The sequence below is a fragment of the Pelodiscus sinensis genome, chromosome 11 (assembly GCF_052426305.1).
Source record: "Pelodiscus sinensis isolate ZL-2025 chromosome 11, ASM5242630v1, whole genome shotgun sequence".
Taxonomy (NCBI): domain Eukaryota; kingdom Metazoa; phylum Chordata; order Testudines; family Trionychidae; genus Pelodiscus; species Pelodiscus sinensis.
Window position 1 is genome coordinate 12,809,283 of NC_143062.1, and position 21,680 is coordinate 12,830,962.

The following is a 21,680-nucleotide window of genomic DNA, read 5'->3' on the forward strand; positions in this document are numbered from 1 at the left end:
TTGTCAAAGTGGGTCCCCATCTGGAAAAGGTTGGGAACTGCTGACCTAGAGCAAAGTACCCACAGGGACACCAGTTGAAGAATGGTTCCCTCCAGCACCGTATCCACAGAGGGCAGCAGAGGAACAGCATGTGCTGGGATTGAAGAAATCCTGCTTGTGCTGGTCCTGACTGCTGCTCCTCTCCCTTTGAAGGACATTTCAAAGGGAGAGGTGCAGTAAGATAGTGATTGACCCCCTTATCGACTAATCGAGTAGCTGTGGAAATTCCGTCGACTACCTGATTAATTGAAATTTAATGTCCATAACTAGAACACGGTCAGCATCAGCCTTTCAATACTGGGCGGGAGGGAAGGGAAGGAGCCACAGGGGATAGGAGTGGTGGGATAAGGATGATTTGGCCCATGTCTTTGCAGAGATCATCTCTTCCACCCCCTGCAACCACAACCCACCCTGCTCCACTGTGACTAGAATAAGCTTGAAACTTCCTGTCCATAGCTAACACCTCCAAGCTGCTGCTGGTCACTGACATAACCCAACCACCCTTGTCCCCTGGCTACAGCATGGACAAGAAGGGGTTAAGCCCTAAGGACACATTGTGCACTAGAGCCCAGGGACCCTGGCTGCAGGGACATCAGAGAACCCAGCCAGGGAGGTGGCTCAGCAAGGAAGGGAGCCTAGGAGGCAGAACGCCTCATGCGGCCAAGGGGCAGGACTTAGGGTGGGAGCAGTGTATGAAGAGGGCTCTAAGCCCCTGCCTGGGGGGCTGCTGCAGAACCTGCAGGGCCAGGGTGCCAAAAGGCTTCCTCCCACCACTCCATAGTTTAGCTAAGTGACGAAGAAGTTTCCCTTTGCCAACACTGTGCAGGGCTTTGGAACGTGCAAGTCTTGGCTCCTACTGTCCAGTATCCTGGGCCAGAGGATCTTGAGCTTTCTTTGGGAGCAAGCCCAGCCAGAGGCAGAGGGGGAAAGACAGAGCCTGCCAGCAAGGCTGTTGCCTAGCTGAATGATCTGACCAGGGGCTGGTTCTCTGCGTGGTGACAGGAGCAGGAAGCATCCCACCAAGAGGAAAATGCATCCTGCTGGGGGATATGGAGGAGGAGCAGTGGGTTTGGGTAAGGTGAAGAGGCACTGCAGGGAGAGGACAGGGAGAGGGGAAGCATGTAAAGAACCAATGGGAGGGCAGAAGAAATTACATGTAACCAGCCACCTGCCTACACTCCATAGTCACTGCAGCAAGCAGACAGTGATGGCTGGAAACAGGACATGGGCTCTGGGCGGCCCTCTGGCCAAAAGGAGGCTGTGATGGGGCAGTTAGGCCCTGCACTTTCACTGCATGGTGCGGAGAGCCGGTGCCGCAAACCCTGGTGTGCGGCAGGGACGCGGGCGCAGCCCAGGCCACAGTAAATGAAGAGGGTGGGGCCAGGTGATGGGAGGCATCATCCCAGATGCTGGCGTGGGTCAGAGGGAGGAAGGCAGAAAGGGAAGGGAGCCAGCAAGGAAAGGGGTGGAGGACCTGGGGGCTGTGCAGTCCTGTGAGCCCCAGCTACCGGGAGGTAAGTGGCGAAGTGGTTCAGGCTCCCAGGGCGACCCTGTGAAGGAATAAAAGGGGGAAAGGAAGTGGTCCAGAGCAGGGCCAGTTAGGAGGCCTGTGGGCTGACGAGTTGCAGGCGGAGGCCCCGTCAGCAAAGACAGAGGGGAATTCACTCTGTCTTTAGGGCCCTGGGCAGAGACTCAGAGTGAGGTGGGCCCGAGTCTCCCTACCCCCTCATGAGCCTCCTTTCAGCCGCACAAATCAGAACGCCGATAAGGGATGCTGGTAGGGACCACGAACGTATTGTGCAGGTGCGTTAGTAGGTTGGAACTTTGAAAGGGCCTTGGGGGGAGCGCTGGAGTGATCAAGGGACAGCGTATCCCAACAGAAGCATACAGTAGGGACTGCACTTACAGACCAGCAGAAGAAATAGTCGGCCCCGCACACTACAGCTTTGCCTGATCTGCCTTGCACACCCACTGCCATCATCATCCACTGCACCCTCACCACTTGGAGGTGGATGGGTGAATGGAGAGCTAGGATCCCACTAGATGGAAGACACTGAAAATATGAGACAATCTGCTCATTTTTAAGAAAAGGTAGGGAGACCTACAGGAGGGCTTAAATATAGGTCTGGCCTGTTAAAAACAGGACATCTGGTCACCCTAACTAGTCACCTCTGCAACTAGTATGTGGGGGTGAAGAGGAGTTCAGCTAATTGCTGGAGCCCCCTTGTGGTGGATGGCCAGCGTACGTACTCCATAGGGAGGGGACAGAGTGATCAGACACATAGCCTGGTCAAGGATTTAAAGTAGGGATGTCATCATGTAGAAAGACAACTACAAGACTATCCGATAGGCCCAAGCTTACACCAGTTACACTTGCAATCCCCCCCCCCCCACTTGTTTGCTGTTTCTGTATCAGAGGCAGCAATGGGGAAGAGTGGGAGGGGTGGGAGCTGGTGCCCACGAGGAGCTGGCTTAAAAGCTAGCTCCCCACAAGCACCAGATCCGCCTTCCCCCTCCCCACCCTCCTAACCACCATGCTGCTACCTCTGATAGAGAGGCAGCAGTGCGGAGGGAGAGAAGGGCAGGATGCAGCCAACATGCATGGAGAGTTGGCTTTCAAGCACGCTCCCCACACATGCAGGCTCCGCGATCCCACCTCCCCCTCCCCTTGCTGCCTCCTACAGAGGCAGCGCGGTGGGCCAGGGGGAGGAGGTAGGAGCTGGTGCTGTGGGAAGCCGACTTAAAAGCCCAGCCCCCCAGCACCAGTTCCGCAGTAACACCTGTCCCCTTGGCCCACGTTGCTGCCTCTGAGGCAGCAGCGCAGATGGGGGTCAGGGAAGGCTACGGCAAAGCAGCCTTTGTTCACAGCAGGCCTGAGCTCCCTGCAGACAGAGGCCATGCCACATCCTATATTGGCAGCCACTGTCCACAGTGAGCTTGGATCCCCTGAAACAAAACAGGCGCTGCTACCACCCCGCCCTGCTGCCTCTATTAGAGGCAACTGCATGGGATGGCAGGCAGCTGGTCTGCACTGGAAGCTGGTTTTCAAAGGTAGCATCACAGGGTGGCTGGGGGCTCCCCAGGAGTGGGGCTGGGAGCACACTGGCTGCTGGTCCCATCCCTAGGGACTACTGAATAATCATATAACCTCTAAGATTTCGTGGAGTTATACAACTATTCAATTACACAATATTTCACATCCCTCATTTAAAGCAGGTGTTTGTTAAAGGAGTGAAACTCAGGGTGTTCGCTGCAACAATGGCTGCTACAGAAGGGAGCCTACCCATCACTCCCTTATAACTCACCTTAACCCTTATTCCAAGGGGATAGGGATGATAAAGTGAAAGCAGTAGGTTGGCTGAATAGAAGGATGGAACGGGGAGGGAGACACTGACAGAAGCCCCCGGGTAGATATTGAAATCATCAGAGATATCTGTACCGTACACTTTTGTCTGCTGGGTACTCCCAGACATATAATAATAAAATTGCTGCCTAATTAAACCATGTCCAATGTCTGCTGTCCTTCTCCCAGTATAGCTACATACTGGACTTGACATTTTGTTAATCACCCAGGGAAAACAAAGCTTCTTTTGCTTCAAAAGGGAGCATCCATTAATCTAATGGGGGGATAGGTGCAAAAAATATTTTTGTGAAAGTTAATGGCTGGAACCTGAAATCTTATAAATTGCTCTCAAAGAAATCACTGCTACTTCCTTTGACTGTCCAGCCCATATTATTTATAGCTTCCTTCCTTTTTTGAACTTAAGTTTTTTGAACTTAAGACTTCTTAAAAAAAATTTCTTTTCAGTGACATCCTTCTTACTATTCCCGTTTGCTGTATTCAATCTTCTGTTCCTTTCCTATGCCATTATATGTACTTTCATTAGCTAAATAAATATAAACTATCCCATGAAGAGACTGGACACGTTCCTTAGTTGGGTTGCTATAATCCCATAAGGGCAAGCTTTTCTGTCTTGCATGGTACCCAACTTCCTATCTGGCATACTCTTCAATACTAAGATAAATCTTGTCTGCACAAAAGGAGGTAGGCCTTAGATACTCTCTTTCCCACAAATGCAACAACATAACACAATAGCATTTAGTCTAAATTCTCCAATATAAGGAAGATAATCACAACATTGTTTAGTTTTCATATACAAAGCTCTTAGGGTATGTCTACTCTACCCTCCTAGTTCGAACTAGGAGGGTAATGTAGGCATACCGCACTTGCAAATGAAGCCCGGGATTTGAATTTCCCGGGCTTCCTTTGCATAAGCGGGGCTCCGCCATTTTTAAATCCCCGCTCGTTCGAACCCTGTGCCGCGCGGCTACACGCGGCACGAACTAGGTGGTTCAAACTAGGCTTCCTAGTTCGAACTACCGTTACTCCTCATTCCACGAGGAGTAACGGTAGTTCGAACTAGGAAGCCTAGTTTGAACCACCTAGTTCGTGCCGCGTGTAGCCGCGCGGCACAGGGTTCGAACTAGCGGGGATTTAAAAATGGCGGAGCCCCGCTTATGCAAAGGAAGCCCGGGAAATTCAAATCCCGGGCTTCATTTGCAAGTGCGGTATGCCTACATTACCCCGCTAGTTCGAACTAGTGGGGTAGTGTAGACATACCCTTAGATATTACCTAGAATATATACATACCTCTGAGCAATACAGTATTTAAAAATGAAGTAGTTGGGGAAAGATAAGCTAATTACTTTACTCTGTAACCAGCATACTGATCACCACTTTCATCCTTACTTCAAAAGATTTACACCTGTAATAGTTATTTTCCTGCCACAGCTCCATTTTTTCCTTCTTTCTGTTATTATGGTTCCCACAATAGAATCTCATCTTTAAATAGGTTAGGCATGTGATTCTTCTCAAAATAACTGCTAATGTTTCTTAGTGCTAAAAAGTAATAATGCCTTTTCTCTAAGTAATTATTATTTTACTTTTGCAAAAAGACTCAGACTGAGCTGCCTGAGAACCTAGAAACCTATGTTTAATCCTGAAAAATCAGCCAAAATATACTTTGTATTACTTGGATTTTGAAGGAAAGAGAGAAAGAATGAATGCGGAACCATTTAAAGTAGTAACCTTTTGTAACAGATACCATTAACAACATTCTTGTCACATCCAGTAGGTATAACACCAGAAACATCTGAGGTAAACCTAAGCACTTGGCAAAATCCTACCCTTATCTGGGAGAGCAAGATCCTACCCTTATCTGGGGCATAATAATGACATGTGTATATTTCCAAAACAGTGCATGATGTTTCAGAAAAAGTGTTGTCTACTACTCCTTTGAGTGTGACCAGTGTTAACACATAGCAAACAGTTTAACCTCAGCCAAACAACTAGTCAAACATGGGTAGGAAGTACAATAAAAGTCTTTACGCCAACTGGTTAGAACAAATGATTGAAGTAGTAGGACAGAACCTGCTCCGCTGCTTGCATGATAAAAACATTCCAGATACCATCTTCCCTAACTTGGTTTGCATCAGAAGACATGATTTGGTCCACAGTTTTTAAATATATATATTCAGTGTTTCATACAAGTAACTGCAAACAGCTTAGCGTTAAATAGAGAGAATGAACAGAAACATAAAAAATAAACACAAACATTAATCTCTGTTTTTAATGTGACCAAAATGAACAAGTCTGAAATATTTTTAAATAAGTTTCTATTACAGATGTTAGCATAGTTGTTTAAATGATTAACCCATAAGCCTGGGCTTATCGACTACCTGCATACCACCATGTTAGAAAACCTAATGACGCAAACGAACTAAATTATTCAAGCAAAAGGAAAGCATAGACCTGTAGGATAAACTCTTCAATTAGAGACAAGATGGGTGAGGTTGAGATAATGTGCTTTATTGCACCAACTTCTGTTGGTGAAAGGCAGATGCTTTCAAACTTACACAGGTATCTTTTTCAAGTCTGTGTAAGTTTGAAAGCTTCTCTCTTTTGCCAGCAAAAGTTGGCACAATAAAATATGTTATCTCATCTATCTTGTCACTCTAACATCCTGGGAACAACAGAGCTACAATACGACTGCAAGCAAGCTTTGGGATTGTCCATTACCAGTTGGGGTGATAAGAATTTTGGTTAGTACTGGGCAAAGCACTCAATCAGCACTCAGTATTTAATTTCATGCTAAACATTGGTTTCTCATTGACTTGTGCATTTCTGAACAATTCATGATATTGTATCTAGTCCTGTTTTTAATGCACTACATCAGGATTTCTCCATCTTTTCAGATTGGGGACCCCTCATTCAAAATAAAAAATGTTCATGACTTGTTCACATTCACTACAAAAGAATAAGATATGCATCTGTCATGATAATGATACATCTAAATAATGAAACTACTATTTCTACCATTAATATATTTGAACTAAGAAGCCTTAACGGTTTGACTCTTGGCACTCCCAAGTCTTTCTGGAAATTTTATTGAATTGTCTAAAAATCAAACTAAATTGTTCCAACACTTCACTACTGCTGTTATTGCCTTTTGCCTCAAGTTCAAAAGCAAAGCACTAGATTCTGAATTGCCTATGAATCTGTTTATCTGTAACAATTTGTTTTGGATACTTTGCTTTGGCTGAGAATTCAGTTTTTGCCATTTGAAATTAAAAATAATAATTTATATTTCATAGGAGACATTTCCATGCATATCATGACAGAGAGTTGATGAGATCAACAAAAATGCATTGTATGATTTTAATGCAATAGTAACGCATCTGAAGTAACTATGGACATATTAAACTTTATCAGACACTTTAAATCACACTGTTTCAAACTTTATATATTTTGTGCACATGAAGACTAGTCAAGCTTCAACCACTGTGCTTTAACATTTAAAAAAAATATGTCCAGGGGGACTAAATAAAATATGTTCCTATCTCAGAAATAAAACAGTAGAAAACTAAAACAAAAACATCTGCTGCAAGAATGTTTTTTCAAAACCAGACACTCCTTACTGAAAATTGGTACTGTCTCTGCCAAAAAGTTAAATCAGCCCCACCCTTTCATTCAAACAGCTTCAATCTTGCAGTTTAACAAGTCTGAAAATCTGAAATTTAACCTTTGATTGTAAACTACAAAACATGTCGTTCTTAAGAGAGCAAAGCAAAATGATTAACAGTGAAATGATGTACAGAATATACACTCAGTTTCCTAAAGTTATCAATCCTATACATAAACCTATCTTTCTAAATTGAAATTTGTTCTAAAAATCTAAGAACATGTTGTTCATTAGGAAGCATGTTGTACGGTATGACACCTTGAGAAGCCATAGCTCTCACAGAGATTCTTTAAGTGCACTTTTTCTGTATCAGTAAGTCTCAACTCTGGGCCAGTCACTTCTCCAGCCAATTGGTGGTCAAATACAGGTCACAGATATGAAATAACTTCCTCTAATGATAGTACGAATGCTGTTCAAAGTGGCTAATGGGAGACGATGAATGTGCTGATCAGGTGCCATATCTACTTAGCCCCTCCTGCAGGCCTGGGACACCATTTGTCCCTCCCTGAAACTCTGAGGGAGTGGGAGGAGATTCAGGCCTCACTTCTTTTCTCCAACCAGCCTGCAGTAGAAGGAGGTAATCATATGAACATAGGCCTCAGCTCCAACCATGCTTACTTCTTCAGTCATGCAAGCAGATGTGCTTCTAGAGGGGAAGGAAGGAAATACAGACCACTTTGTTCTCTCACTGCTGCTGTTGCAGAGAACAAGAAAATAAGCTAAATGGGGGTCAGATCAAGAGAGGCAAAACCACAAAAGGTGGGTGTATAAAAGGGTGCATGTAAGAAGTAAAGGCCCTCAAAAATCTTAGAATAAGGAGAATAAATTGAGAAAAAACACAAGCTAATTTATTCTTTAATTTTAGAGAGGTACGAAGGTTATCAAGCTGTAATGGGAGTTCTTCCAGATAGACTTTGCATATTCACATTCATCAAATACACAGACAAGGTGAAGCTTATATGGTGGAATATTAATTAGACATGCAGGTTGGAATAGTCATGCACCTCCCTCTTACCTCTTCCTTCAGCATTTCCTAACAAGACTATGAAGGGAAGCATGATGGTACAGCCTCCTCAGTTCCTTCCATTACCAAATCCAATCAGCTATTAGAATTCAGGGTGAAGGGGAAAAGTGGGTGGGGGATGCAGAGTTCATCTTGAAGTTACAAGTCAGTAATCTTCATTTCTTCTTCAAGTCACCTCCATACAGTTCATCAAGTCCAACTACCAATCCCAACTAAATCATCCCAGCCAGGGCTTCCTCAAGCCATGACTTAAAAACTTCTGGGGATGGAGATTCCACCACCTCCCTAAGTAACCCATTCTAGTGAAATAATTTTTTGTGATATCCAACCAAAACCTCCCCCACTGCAAATTAAGATCAATGCTCCATGTCATCTGCCACCAGTGAGAACAACTCTCTATATCCCCTTGGGAGCTCCCCTTCAGGGATTTGAAGGCTGCTATCAAATCCCCCCTCACTCCTCTCTTCTGCAGACTAAATCCCTCACTCGCTCCTCATAAGTCATATGCTCTAGCCTCCTAAATAATTTTTGTTGCCTTCAGTCAGACTCTCTCAAATATGTCCACATCCTTTCCGTAATGGAGGGAGCCTTACCCAGTGCCAAATAAACGGGAATAATCACTTCCTTATATCTGCTGGCAATGTTCCTACTAATGCACCCCAATATGCTGTTGGCCTTCTTGGCTAAAAGGGCACACTGATTATTCAGATCCAGCTTCTCATCCACTGTAATCCCCAGGTCCTTTTTTGCCAATCTGCTGCTTAGATAGACAGTCCACAGCTTGTAACACAGTGCTTGGAATTCTTCTGTCCCAAGTGCACTTGTCTGTTGAATCTCATTAGATTTCTTTTCATCTGGTCCTCCAATTTGTCCAGGTCACTAAGGGCCCTATACCTACCCTCCAGAGTATCTACTTCTTCCTCCAGCTTAGTGTCATCTACAAACTAGCTGAGGGTGCAATCCATCCCTTCATCTAGGTTAATAAAAATGTTGAACAAAATTAGACCCAGAACTGACTGCTGGGGCACTCCTGATACCGACTGCCAATCAGACATCAAGCTGTTGGTGACTACCTGTTGAGCCCAACAATTTAGTCCGCTTTCGATCCACCTTGCAGTCCATTTATCCAATCCCTATTTCTTTAACTTGCTGGCGAGAATACTGTGGGAGTATTGAAATTTGAATGTACATTTGTGGCTCAGATGAAAATGAGACTAGGGTTCGCATTCCCTTAAAATTGAGTTTATATGATTTTGTTTTCTACTGATATTTTAATGGATTTTGATACTTCTGGTAACAGCCTTTGTGAAAAGCATATTGAACAAGATCAGGTGAGCTTTTGTTCTTGTAACTACAAAGTGTTACTCTAATTCTTCTATGTAGTTTGAAAATTCCTTATAACATACCAGTTCTGGCCTTTTGCCTTCTTATCTAGGGCTGGGCAAGATGCGGCCTGGGGGCCAGATCTGGCCCACCTAACACTTTGATCCAGCCCACGGGATGCATCTGGCTGCTTTCTATCTATATCCTGCTGCCCAGACTAGTGAATTTTCAGGCAGTGGCTCAGGCAGCAGGATCTGTTTAAATAGCTCATGGCTCCTAGTCACCACACTATCCTGGTAGGAGCTAGAGCTCCAAGCCTTTTAAATAGCCACAGTAATCCCAGGCAGCTGGCAGGCTGCACAGTAGTGGCAGAACCAGGAGCCACAAGGCCTTTGCTGTATTTTTAATTCAAAGCCTCTGGGAGGAATCTAGTCCTCAGCCCCGCTCAACGTCCTCCCCTTCCAGGAGTGATGCTGGCCCGTGACGACATACCAAAATTCATTAAAGTAGCTCCCCTGCAAAAATTATTGCCCACCCGGTGTTCTTATTAGTTTTTGAACAGAAGAGGCCTTTCCCCTCAAATGGGAGGTCCTCCAAATTTTGCTCTAATATCTGAAGTAAGTCTTAAGACTCTTAGCTAAGTACATCTCCTGAGAGATATTGGTGAAGAGGTGTCAACAATACCAAAAACTGCTTTCAATTCACGTTTCAACATATTCTGTCCAACAACAATGGCAGTAACCAATCTCCTGTGGTCATCCAGAAAGCCATTAAAAATTGAGATAATCATATCACCTCTAGTATAAATTATCAGGCCATAAGAGTCTGGTAGTTCACAATTCTCATTCCCAAGATGGCAGAGGAAAATGCTTTTCTTCCCAAACAGGGCTACCCCATCAAAGGGGAGATCCTGCAGAGATTGCTGTGCCTTGGGCAATCTTGGGGGAGAGGCCTAAAAGCAGCAGCTATGATGCCCTCTGCATAAATGTGGCTGAAGCCATGGAACGAGCTGCCACATCCGTAGCATCTCAAGCAGCCTAGAGTGCTACTCGAGCAGCCTCCTCCTCCCCCAAGGCCAAAACTTCTCCAAGTCCTCCAAGAGACAAGACTTGAACTTGGTGATAGACTGCTACATGTTTATTTCATAGTGGGTTATGAGGGCTTGGTGATTCACCACCTGGAGCTATAGACTGGAGGATGAATTAAAGCGTTCATGCAAATAAGTCAAGTCTCTCTGAATATTTATTTTTCGGGATAGCCCCAGGATGGCCTTGCCTTTCCCAGTGGTTGATGACTTCTACCCACAAATGGTTGGGAACCGAGTGGGAGTGGAGGTATTCACGCTCTTAACTGGCACTATGTGTTTATACTCTGCTCGTTTAGAAATTGGGGGAATGAAAGAGGGTATTTGCCATAGAGCCATGGGGATCTTTGCCACCCTGCCATGCTGGGGTAAGGCCACCCTGGCTGGGGATGCTTCTCAAGTTCCTGCATGTGGAGACTTAAGTTGGTAGCTACCTCCTTCAAGAATTCCTGGTGGACCTAGGAGTACTACCGGAGGGGGCCCTATGATGGCCTTTTTTCCAGCAAGGAGGAGGAAGAGCAGGAGAAGGCCTGTACCAGGGAAACCTCCTTCAGACCAGGGGGAAGCCAAAATCTGCATCTCCACCACTTGCTCCATCTGCAGCTGTGAGTGCTGGACGTCATATGGTGGAGGCTGAGGGGGGCAACAGGACTATCAACATACCGACTACTGAATGCAGTACCTGGGATAGCACAGGAAAGAACCCCCAGGTTCCAGGGGTACCGCTGGAATCAGCCGAAGAGCAGTGCCATGAAACAGAGCACAACTGCCAACCTTTGCGCTCCTCACAGACGTGTTGCAGGGAGTTGCGAGCTGGGGAGCAGTATCGGCGTGGTGAATGGTGCCATGCCAGGGCCCTGTCCCTCAAACAATGCTCAGACTGTGAACAATACTGGTCCCAAAGCATGCCATCCATACTGGGGAGTGAGAAGGAGATCCACACTTTGAAGGAACTTGAGGCATCTGCTGGATCACAGCAGAAGAGTCCATTGGTGTTATGATGTTAAGAAGTGGGTAATTGACTAATACAACTTTTATCAACTACATGATTATTTGATAGGGGCTGCTGCTGTGGCTCTGAAGTTTAAATGTAGTAGGAGCCAGGTGTGCAGAGCCGCATCAGGGATAGATCCCAGTCCCAGCTCACACCAGGTCTCCGACCACTGCACATCTGCATTTTAAATGTAGTAAGAGCTGCTTTGTGGGACGTGGAGCAGCCTCTGTCCAGAGAGAGCTTGGACCACCATGGACAAGGGCTACTTCACAGCAGCCTACCGCTCTCCCCCTCCCTGCACTGCTGCCTTTATTAGATTATGATGTTTGCTGATGATGTTTTAAATAGGGATGTCAATGAGTAGCAGACTAAACGATTAAGCCTAGGCTTATCCGGGTAATCTTCCTGACTACCTGCATTTCCTTCTCCCCCCACTGCCTCTATATCACAGGTAGCAGCAGGGGGGAGAGGAGGGAGGCAAGCAGCACCACAGAGCAGCTGCTGGGAGGGAACCGGCTTTTAAACCGGCTCCCCCCAGCACCAGCTTCTGTCCTCCGCCTCCCTCCCTGTTGCTTCTGACACAGAGGCAGCGGGAAGGAGGAATGTGAGTAGTTAAAAAGATTAACCGATAAACCCAAGCTTATTGGTTAATTGTTTGGTCAAAAACATCAGCAATAAATCAGCTATTTCCCTGGATTTTGTTTAAGGCTACAGAAATAGGTTTCAGCATACCAAGCATGTGTCCAACAGTCCGCGTAAGCCCAATGTTGAGAAATTTAGCCGTGACGGTGCCCATCTATGTTTTTTACAATTTTGTTCACAAACTGTCATCAGATTAGGCCACTTCTTGATATAGTGCTCAAAACAATCCACTACTGAGCTCCATCACATGTCTTGTGGGAGAGTTAACTTGGTTCCTCCCACTTTTTTCAGAGGAGATGCTGCAAAGTGATTGTTATGGAAATACTTTGTAATTTCAACATCTGCCTTTATTTCAGGAACACGGAAGTATTTGGGTAGGAAGTGCATCAAATAAGCACCGTAATTGTATATTAGCAGCTTTGGACGCTCTTCTAAATTAATTCTTATCTTGCATAAGCTTTGTCTGACCAACCTGCATTCTAGACATATGAATTTTTTTTCACAGTTTGTTACAGCTTTTACTGCTACATCTTGTAAGTATTCTGCTGTGTGTACATTTCCTGACGCATCATTTGTTTCTGTAAGATAGACATTCCCTTCTTTTGTTGTCACACAACCATACAACAAGATCATTGTGGACACTGCTCCATCCATCAAGACTCAGGTTAACAAATTTCCCCTTTAGACTTTTTGCACACTGCTCAATTTCTCTTTCATACACTTTATCCAGAAATTTGCCTGTGACATCTGCTCTTTTGGGTGGACTGTATCCTGGTCTTAACAACTGAACCATACTAACGAAGTGTGAGTTCTCAATCATACAGAAAGGAGAGTTTATTGCATAAACAAACTGGACATTTTTTCCTCGTTCACTTTGTGTAATCTACTGGTTCTTATCACAAACTTATCTATGGTTGTTTCTGGATGACAACGGGTTTGGGGTTTTTTGCTGCAGGTGATATACTGTGACTATATGACATGCATGATGTGACTGAATGCCTACTATTGGCAGATAACTTTGAAACGATAGAAAATGATGGTGATCTTGAATGTGGATAGTCTTCAGAATCCTGTATGTTGAGGATGGATGGTCCTAAACAAAGTGAATCAATGCAGTTATTTAATTTTTATTGCGATACTGCGCATTTAGTATTACTGATTGCATTCACTGACACTCAGTGTTACTTAAAGGTGAAACTGTAAAAGGAAGATCTGCCTATTTCAGCTATTTATTTTTTAATTACAACTACATTTTTTTTTCTCAAACATGAGAATTCAAGAATAGACTAGAAGGAAGACAGGCAGTCCTTAAAAAAGGAATATGACATAAAATAGTTTACCAATCTGAAGATCCTGTATACTGAACCATGTACCTTTCATTGTTTTCACGTAGCTTCCTCCTGAGAAGGAACACTTCTCATGATGTTGTTTCATTAGGGCAACCAAGTCTTGAATTTCTTTGTTGCACTGTTTGCATTTTTCACACATGCCTGTCTTACCACAGGTAGAGGAACTTCAATAAAATATTCCCAAACTGGGTCTCTTTTACAGACTACTGCCATTATAGGGTTTCCCTTTTAGTGAGAGAATGGCATGGTTATAAAGCAGGCCTGCACAACTCGGAAAGCGGCGAAGGCCATATTACTCCAAAGAAAACAGCTGCAGGCCACAAGAGTTCTTCTGCAAGAAGTCTTGAGCAAGAACACGTCAACACTGCCATGTGTGAGCTGTGGTTTTGCACAAGAGCATCTATGGCAGCGTGGATGTTCTCTTGCCCAAGAAAGCTCCGATGGCCATTTTAGCCATAGGGGTTTCTTGCACAAGAAATCCCTGCTGAGCATCTACACTGCCCTCTTACACAAAAGAGCTTATACCTGTTAGAAAAGAGTGTAGCTCTTCCACAAGATGCCCTCTCTTACCATGCCGTACTGTAAATTTCCTTGTGCAAGAGCAGGCGGGCAGTGTGGATGCTCTGTGAGTTCTTGCGCAAGAAAGGCTGTAATTGCACAAGAAGCTGTTAGTGTAGACATAGCCTTAGAGTGAACACTTCCCGCAGCCTCTCTTCCCCCAAGTTAATGTCACACAAATTGGGTTAATGCAACTGCAGGATAGTTGCATGAGGAGGGTTAGTTGGGGGCCAAACTAATCCCTGTTGGTAGGAGGATGGTGGGAAAAGCCCTTTGAGAGGGGTGACATGACATCGTTTACTTCTGGTCATGTGTCCATCTTGCCCCAAGCGTGTTACCTCCAGAGGCGTGGCTAACGGGGGGAAGGGGCGTGGCCAACGGGAGCTAGGGGGCGTGGCCAACGGGGGCCAGGAGGCGTGACTCATGGGGCACCACCAAAAATTATACAAACCTGCTGCCCATGTTACCAGATGCTCTTCCAAAAAATACCGAACACATGGGCTTTAAAAAAAAAAAAAAAAGCCACGTGTGTCAGGCATACAAAAAAACCCCACACCGCCACAGGAGGCACCACCAGGCTTCCGTCCAGTGCGCAGCCGGAAATTTAGAAAATACCAGACATTGCACATGTCTGATATTTTCTGAATTATTTTTTCCGAGCAGAGCGCACAAATACCAGATTGTCCGGTAGAAAACCGAACATCTGGCAACCCTAGCCGCAGGTTGTGTGTGTGTGTGTGCGTGTGTGCATGCGGGGGTGGGGAGGTGATGCTTTATTAAGAATTTTTCAATTAAATCAGGCCTGCACAACATATGGCTCCCAATGCCCTTACCCTCTCCTCTCCCAGCATCACCGTCCCCCCTCCCGCCCTTTTCCTCATTGTCTCCACTTGGCCCCCTGGCATTTGTCTCTCCTGCACCCTATCCTTTGGTGCCTTTCTCTTTCTCCTGACCTGCCCCCCACCCCTTCATCACACGCCCCTTCTTCTCCCCTACCTGGCTTCTGCCTTCCAGTTTTCGGGGCTGCCGGAGCCTTTTTGAATCCGGCGGTCACCGGCTATGATGCCATGACACCAGCGTCCTGGCGTCTGCCAGCATCCCGCCCTCTGGCTCACGCCCCGCCTCCTCACGCCGGAGCTGCATGCAGGCAGCCCGGTGGTGAGAATCACTGCACTTCTCCCTCCCCAGTGGCGCTCCGCTCCTCCGCCCGGCCGGCGGATCAGATGGGGCCACTCCACCCATAGTCGTCACGGGCCGCACAGTGAGAACCTGCGGGCCGCATGCGGCCCGCGGACTGTATGTTGTGCAGGTCTGTTATAAAGGCTACATTCAGAAAGACCTCAAGACTTCTGGAATATGCTGCTCAAACAGTTTCACTTTTGTTTCCACTGCCTATCCTTTCCTTCTCACATTTATCTCCAGACTTCTTCTCCTTGTCCAGATCTATTCCATCCCCATAATTTATGTATTTATTATTTATTAATAAACATTTTTGCTATTAACAAGCATGTTAAACCACAGTTTGAGAACTATAAAACTAAGCATCTCTGATGGTATTTTCTAGACTGAGCACTGACTCCCACTAGATAGATAGAAAGATTAACCTAAATAATATAAACAAAAGCCTCTGGAACCCCATTAGATCGAATTCCTAATCCATGGAACTCATTTATAAAACTTTTCTTAAGCATTACATGAATATATTGTCTCATACTATAGGACTAGAATTTATAATCCCTATTCCATGATGAAATATCTTTGAGCTATAATATATCTTCATTAAAACCATCTTTAGAAGCATTTTTTCAAAAAATTCAGAATTAAATATAAAAAATCGATTTTGATTTTTTTTTAAACAGATTTTTATCTATTCTGGCCAAGATTAAGTTTCAGCCTGAAGAACATCTTTTTCTATTGCTCTGCAATTGAACTGTAACATAAATTAAAAATAAAAATGTTCATCTTCCAACTAATAAAATTTTACAAATTGTAGTAGAAACACTAGATTCCAGCCTAATTTTATTGGACTTTACAATTAAGTAAACAAACAGAAAGAAAGGAAAAAGTGTTTGGCATGATCAGTCCAACTTCCTTCAGCACATGATGTTAAATTTAAGCTGTATTCTCCCTTCATGTTAAGGACATTTTTACCATACTTCAAACCAAAAGGAGAGAGGGAGAATGAGATTAAACCACATAAACTTAACCAAAGTCACAAAATGAAACCTTATTTGTATCCAAGACAGCTTGTGCAACAAAAAGGGACACATCATTTTCATCTACCCCATAATCTTCTATAGAAAATTACCCTTCAAGTCTAGTGCTTCACTACAACAATTCAGAAGACACAGACCTTTTCAACAGTAGTTTTTAAGAGGATTATATGCGAGCGTAAGTATTTTGTTATCTTTAAAAGATTTGTGAAACATCATTATCTTAGAACCAGAGAAAAATTTAATCAGGTATGAATTATCATTTAAACTGCATGCTTTCAAAGTAATTTGAAGATATATTTACATGGATCATGTTTCACGTCTTTGTATGTGTTTATTTAACTGTTGTAATTAAGTACAGCTATTCCAATCCATGATATTCATGGGCTTTTATAAAAACATTAAACAAAAATACATTGTACAAAAGGGATAAAGTAAGATTTAAATTGACTTTTTTATTAATAATAAAATCAACCTCTCAGGATTTCTAAACGCATTTTTCAAGGACTCTTGCAGCTAACTATAATCTGTGTCAATTGGTGTGATGCAGTGACTATGTTTCTATTAATTATAGTATATTCAAATATACATAGAATTTATAATTTTATTCTTGAAACCTTCCTTTTTCAGTTCCATTTTTCTAATATGCATAGCTTCTTAATGCTTTTGTCAGTGTTGCCAACTTTCTCATGATTTCATCATGATACATGAGAGAGAGAGAGTGTTTAAATGCTAGAATCATGATATTGCATGAGAGCCTCAATTTATTTACCCCTTGTAGTTGCAAAAAAAAGCTTGAAAACATGAAGTAAGTGCACTCTAATGCCAGAAGACAAATAAAAAGTATTTTTTTAATTACTTATTTTCAAGTTGGTCTCATGATTTGGAGGCTAGACTCATTTTTGAATGCTGGTTTTATAATGTTGTAGTTCTTTCATCAAACTAAATGCAAAATCAAGAACCTCATTAGAACTAGCTAAAACTGATCATGGTAATTTATCCAGAATGACCTTCCTTATTCAGTCTAGCCCCCCCCCCAAATAAAGTAACTATGTCCCCTTTCTTAAGGTGCACTTTTTGTTCATATCACAGTTAGAATTATTTGCTTGGTTTAGGTGAAAGTAGAAATCAAATAATCATCATGTAGCAGCAAAAACAAATATTATAACACACTGTGTGGCAATACCCAACACATAAAATCTTTTATATTTTAGCTATTTTTTCACAATTTATAAAAGTGCTTTTGAAACATTTTGTTTTTAAAAATTATTTGCTGCCCTTAGAGCAGTGGTCACCAAACCCACAATCACAAGCCATTGGTCGATCCTGGAGACTCTGTCAGTCCATCGCAATCTCTGTCCCTGTACTCTGTCTCCATAGAGTAGGGAAGAGGGATATCAGCCTCACTGGCTGGGACTCAGAGGGACTCCCTGAGTGTATGAGATTGTCTGCATTTCTTAAAGAGACAGGGCCCTCTTTGAGATTTTCTCAGTCAGCCAGCAAGCTGTCTTTCAAATGCGTACACAAACACAGGCACACATTCTCTCTCTCTTCCTGCCCCTGTACCCCATCTCTGCAAAGCAGGGGACAGGAGACAGCCTGAGTCAGGACAGGAGGACTGGAAGCTATTTTAGTTTGAAGTCTATTGTGAATGGTGAGTGCCAGAGCAGTATACTATTTCTGAGATTTCCCTAGCAGCGAGCTCACAGTCTCTCTCACAAACACAAACACACACATACACACACATACATATATATATATATACATATACACACACACACACACACACCATCTGGGTTACACATTCTGTCTCTTTCACACTCCCCTCCCAAAACATACTTGTATTGATATTATTACTCTGTACTTCCTGCACTGCACATATATTCTCTGTAATTTTATTCTTTCAAAGTATGTTATTTTAAGGGTGTGATTGACTGATCTATGCATTTCATTTTAATTTTTATTTCTCTTACACATAAATATAATTCTTTGAGAAGTGAGTTCTAAAATGCCTAACCTGTCCCAACTGGATTATCCATATGGTAACTTTTTAAAAATATATATCATATCTTGGTATTTTATTTCCCAACAATTAGGTGGTGCCCAATGGCCAGGAATAGGGAACTGCCCCTTTCCAGAGCCCCCCACATCCCTCACACCACCTTATCTAGCACCTTATACTTCACCTGCACTCCAATCTGCCCAGCCCAGAGCCCCTCCTACACCCCTTAACCCCTCTTGCACCCTCACTCCTCAGCCCTGGCCGAGAACCTGCACACTCTCATAAGCCTCAACTTTTTGTCCCAGCCTGGCAAAAGTGAGCAAGGGTGGGGGAGAGTGAACAGAGAAGAGAGAGGAGATGGTATGAGTGGGGCAGGGCTTTCATGAGGGGAAAAGGCCTTAGGGAAAGGGTAGAGTAGATCCTGGGTAGCCCTTAAATTTAAAAAAATGATACTGTGAACAAAAAGGTTGGAGACCACTGCCTTAGAAGCACACTGTAAAGCTGAGTAAAATATTAGCTGAACACTGGAAACACTTTTGTAGCAGGATGTGTTCTATGTGAAGAAAGGTCATGCAGAGAAATATTTAATCCCTAAGGAGTGAGAGGTATGTGAGAGGCCCTCCAAACAACAGAAGAAAAGCTGAGGAAGGACTGGGAAATGGGGTGGGATTAAATTGTTCCTTCCAGCTGCTACATGAGGGGAGAGAGAATGGACTAAACGTCCCTCCTCCTGAAACCCAGAAAGAAAAGGTAAAGGTAAGAACCCTTTTTGAGTAAGAGGGGCATTGAAGACAAAGGATTAATGTAATCAAATATTGTACTGGAAATCCTTAATGTTGGTGAGTGGATAGAAAAGGAAGTAAAGACAACACGCAGATGTTACAGGGTAGTGACTATCACACTGTCAGTAAGGTCTCCTGTTTGTAACTCCTGTCACCTCAAGACTAGGGGACCCTGCCTGAAGTGCTGGGAAGACAGTAATGGGCCTTTAAGGATCTGTTCTCCCTTTTGGAGTAAGGCGAGGGATGAGTGAGAGGGCAAGCTGGCAGGACTCTGGTAAGCAACTGGAACCAGTGCATCTGGGGGATGGAATATGAACTATATCCCTCCAGCCTGCTATGCACCTTGGAGAAGGTATATAAACCCTGTCCATCAAGACTGAGACCACATTCACTCCGATGAGCCTACCAAGGATCAGAGAAGGCATGTTTTTTGATCTGCAGTGGGCACTGCTCTAGTTGCCCTTTTTGGTACTGCCAAGGAAATCTTTTATCATCATTGCATATATCAGGATGGAATAGAGATTTTTGCCTTCTCAAAGCAGACTAGAGACCTAGTGGGGTAGGTCAGGAGGCAAGGTTTCAAGTTGTCACAATATAGCAAGTGTCATGTGTCCAATGCAAGTTCTCGTTCTCTACATGGTTTGGTTCCCTGATAAATCAGAATTGGAAGTAGACTTCAAGCATCCCCATAAAAAGCAGAGAATGGAATTAAGATTCCTAATGTCTGTTATAGCAAGGAGAGAATCCCATTTCCACAGCCTCTTACACTTGAGCAAGAAAAGGTAAATGGGGTCCTAGTGATAGAATGAAAGAATGCTCTTCCATCGAAGTAATTAGGGAAGCAATATACCCAGAGTGTACAAATTATTTCCAGGTAGTTTCCAGATGAGTTAAGTAGTAAGTTGTGGTCCAATTAAATCACCTTTCTTTCCACCTTCTGGGACAATCTCACTATGGAAAAAAATTGGTTATGCCCATAGCTGCTATCAAAGAGAAGCAAAAAAAAAAAAAAAAAAAGTTTCAGGTATTTTCACATGATCTCACATCTAAGAATTAACCAGAAAAAAAAAGTTTCAGGTATTTTCACATGATCTCACATCTAAGAATTAACCAGACTCAAACCTGTTAGCCATTATATTCCAAGTCTCCCGTCAATACTCGTCAAATACAATGTTACAAATTTGATAATTCAACAACTGATTAATCTATATATCTACAATATTATTGTTCGAGCACTCACAAATGTTCATGTGTGTATGAAGTTTTCAAACTAATAGACTTTAATTCTTCAAGTCCTGTAGTTCAGACTGAAATCTTTTAACCTGCAAGATTGCGACTTCAACTGGAAAATAGCACATTTTCTCAATTTTGATAAAGCAAAAAAAAATTTCTTGACTTCACAACTTCAGCCTCCCAGGGATATGAAGATAAGCAAGAACTCTGGCTGACTTTACAGATAAAAATACAACTAACAGCTAATGCCTTCTACAATTTTTAGACATCTCAATTCTTTTTTTTTTTTTAGACTGATAATACTGAACAAACCCTGGCATTGATTTGAGGTAAATATAATTATTATTTAACTATGTCTGGGAAATCATCATATTGACTTGTGACATCAAATAGTATTTTTGTAGCTGTGGATGTGGCACAAAATCTCTTTTCTGGAAAATGTATTTATTTTTAAACTGCTTTGCTTTCTTTACTTAGTGTCCATAAAATGTGTCCTAGACAGATTCTTTTAATACTAGTTATCTGAGTTATAATATTGCTCAGATGATTTCATGAAGATAACAATTTACAACTATAAAAATTTTAATTAATCAACAGGGCGGTAGAGAAGGACAGGAAAAACTCTATTCTTTAGAGATACTACAAAAAGAAAAGTCCTGGAAACCAGAGTGAAAATCTGTTTAATTACAATGTTTTGAGAGGTTAAATTGATTTGGTGCATACAGATTTTGGAATTTTCATGTTTAACCAGGGATGGTATACTATTCCCCAGAGGTGATTTTTACCAAGGCAAAATCATGGCTTTTACTAATATGAGAAAAACTAGTTAGTCCGATTCAATACATTTTCTGTTATTTAAAACTGTTTTATCAATGCACATCATATTACACTGTTTAAATTACATATTCAAATTGTGGTCACATCAGGTAGTAGACTTGGAAATTAATTTAGGTTAGTAAAAATAAAAAATAAAAATGCAGTAAATGTAACGCTAAATCATACTAAATGTTGGAATGACTATTAAGACTGCTGATTAATCACAGTTAATTAATGGGATCAACTAAAAATTAATTGGTATAAAAATTGATCACAATTAATTGCAGTTTTAATCACACTGTTAGACTACTAAGTGAAATTTATTAAATATGTTGATGTTTTTCTTTATTTTCAAATGTATTAATTTTAAGTGCAATACAAAATGCAACGGGTACAGTATTCATTTCATGTTTTGATTACAAATATTTTCAATGTAAAATTTTAAATAAAAAAAATTGTATATTTTAGTTCTTCTCATACAAGTAATGTAGTGCAATCTCTCTAATGTGAAAGTGCCACTTACAAATGTATATGTTTTGTACATATCTGCACTAAAAAACAAAAACAATGTTAAACTTTTAGAGTTTACAAAACCACTC

At 42.7% G+C, this 21,680-nt stretch overlaps 2 protein-coding genes across 8 annotated transcripts in view; one reads left to right on the forward strand and one right to left on the reverse strand.

Moving 5' to 3' along the window:
- CENPP (centromere protein P) overlaps window positions 1–21,680 on the reverse strand; it is a 295,796-nt gene that overhangs the window by 151,522 nt on the left and 122,594 nt on the right. Inside the window, exon 7 of one of the 3 annotated variants that reach the window (XM_075939715.2) lies at window positions 4,604–13,221. The exons of the other annotated variants lie outside the window; for them this stretch is intronic. Coding sequence (XP_075795830.2) covers window positions 13,033–13,221 — 189 coding nt within the window. The 3' untranslated portion in view covers window positions 4,604–13,032. Of the gene's footprint in view, window positions 1–4,603; window positions 13,222–21,680 lie in introns of those variants that run through there. 3 annotated transcript variants of the gene reach the window in all.
- Window positions 16,176–21,680, forward strand: part of OMD (osteomodulin) — a 31,906-nt gene continuing 26,401 nt past the window's right edge. Inside the window, exons 1-2 of one of the 5 annotated variants that reach the window (XM_006127558.5) lie at window positions 16,176–16,426; window positions 20,558–20,594. Coding sequence is in view for 1 of the 5 variants with exons in the window: in XM_006127557.5 (XP_006127619.1) it covers window positions 16,419–16,426 (8 nt within the window). In the remaining 4 variants the exon portion in view is untranslated. Of the gene's footprint in view, window positions 16,427–18,855; window positions 19,007–20,557; window positions 20,595–21,680 lie in introns of those variants that run through there. The other 4 variants (XM_006127559.5, XM_006127560.5, XM_006127557.5 and 1 more) reach the window with 4 other exon arrangements.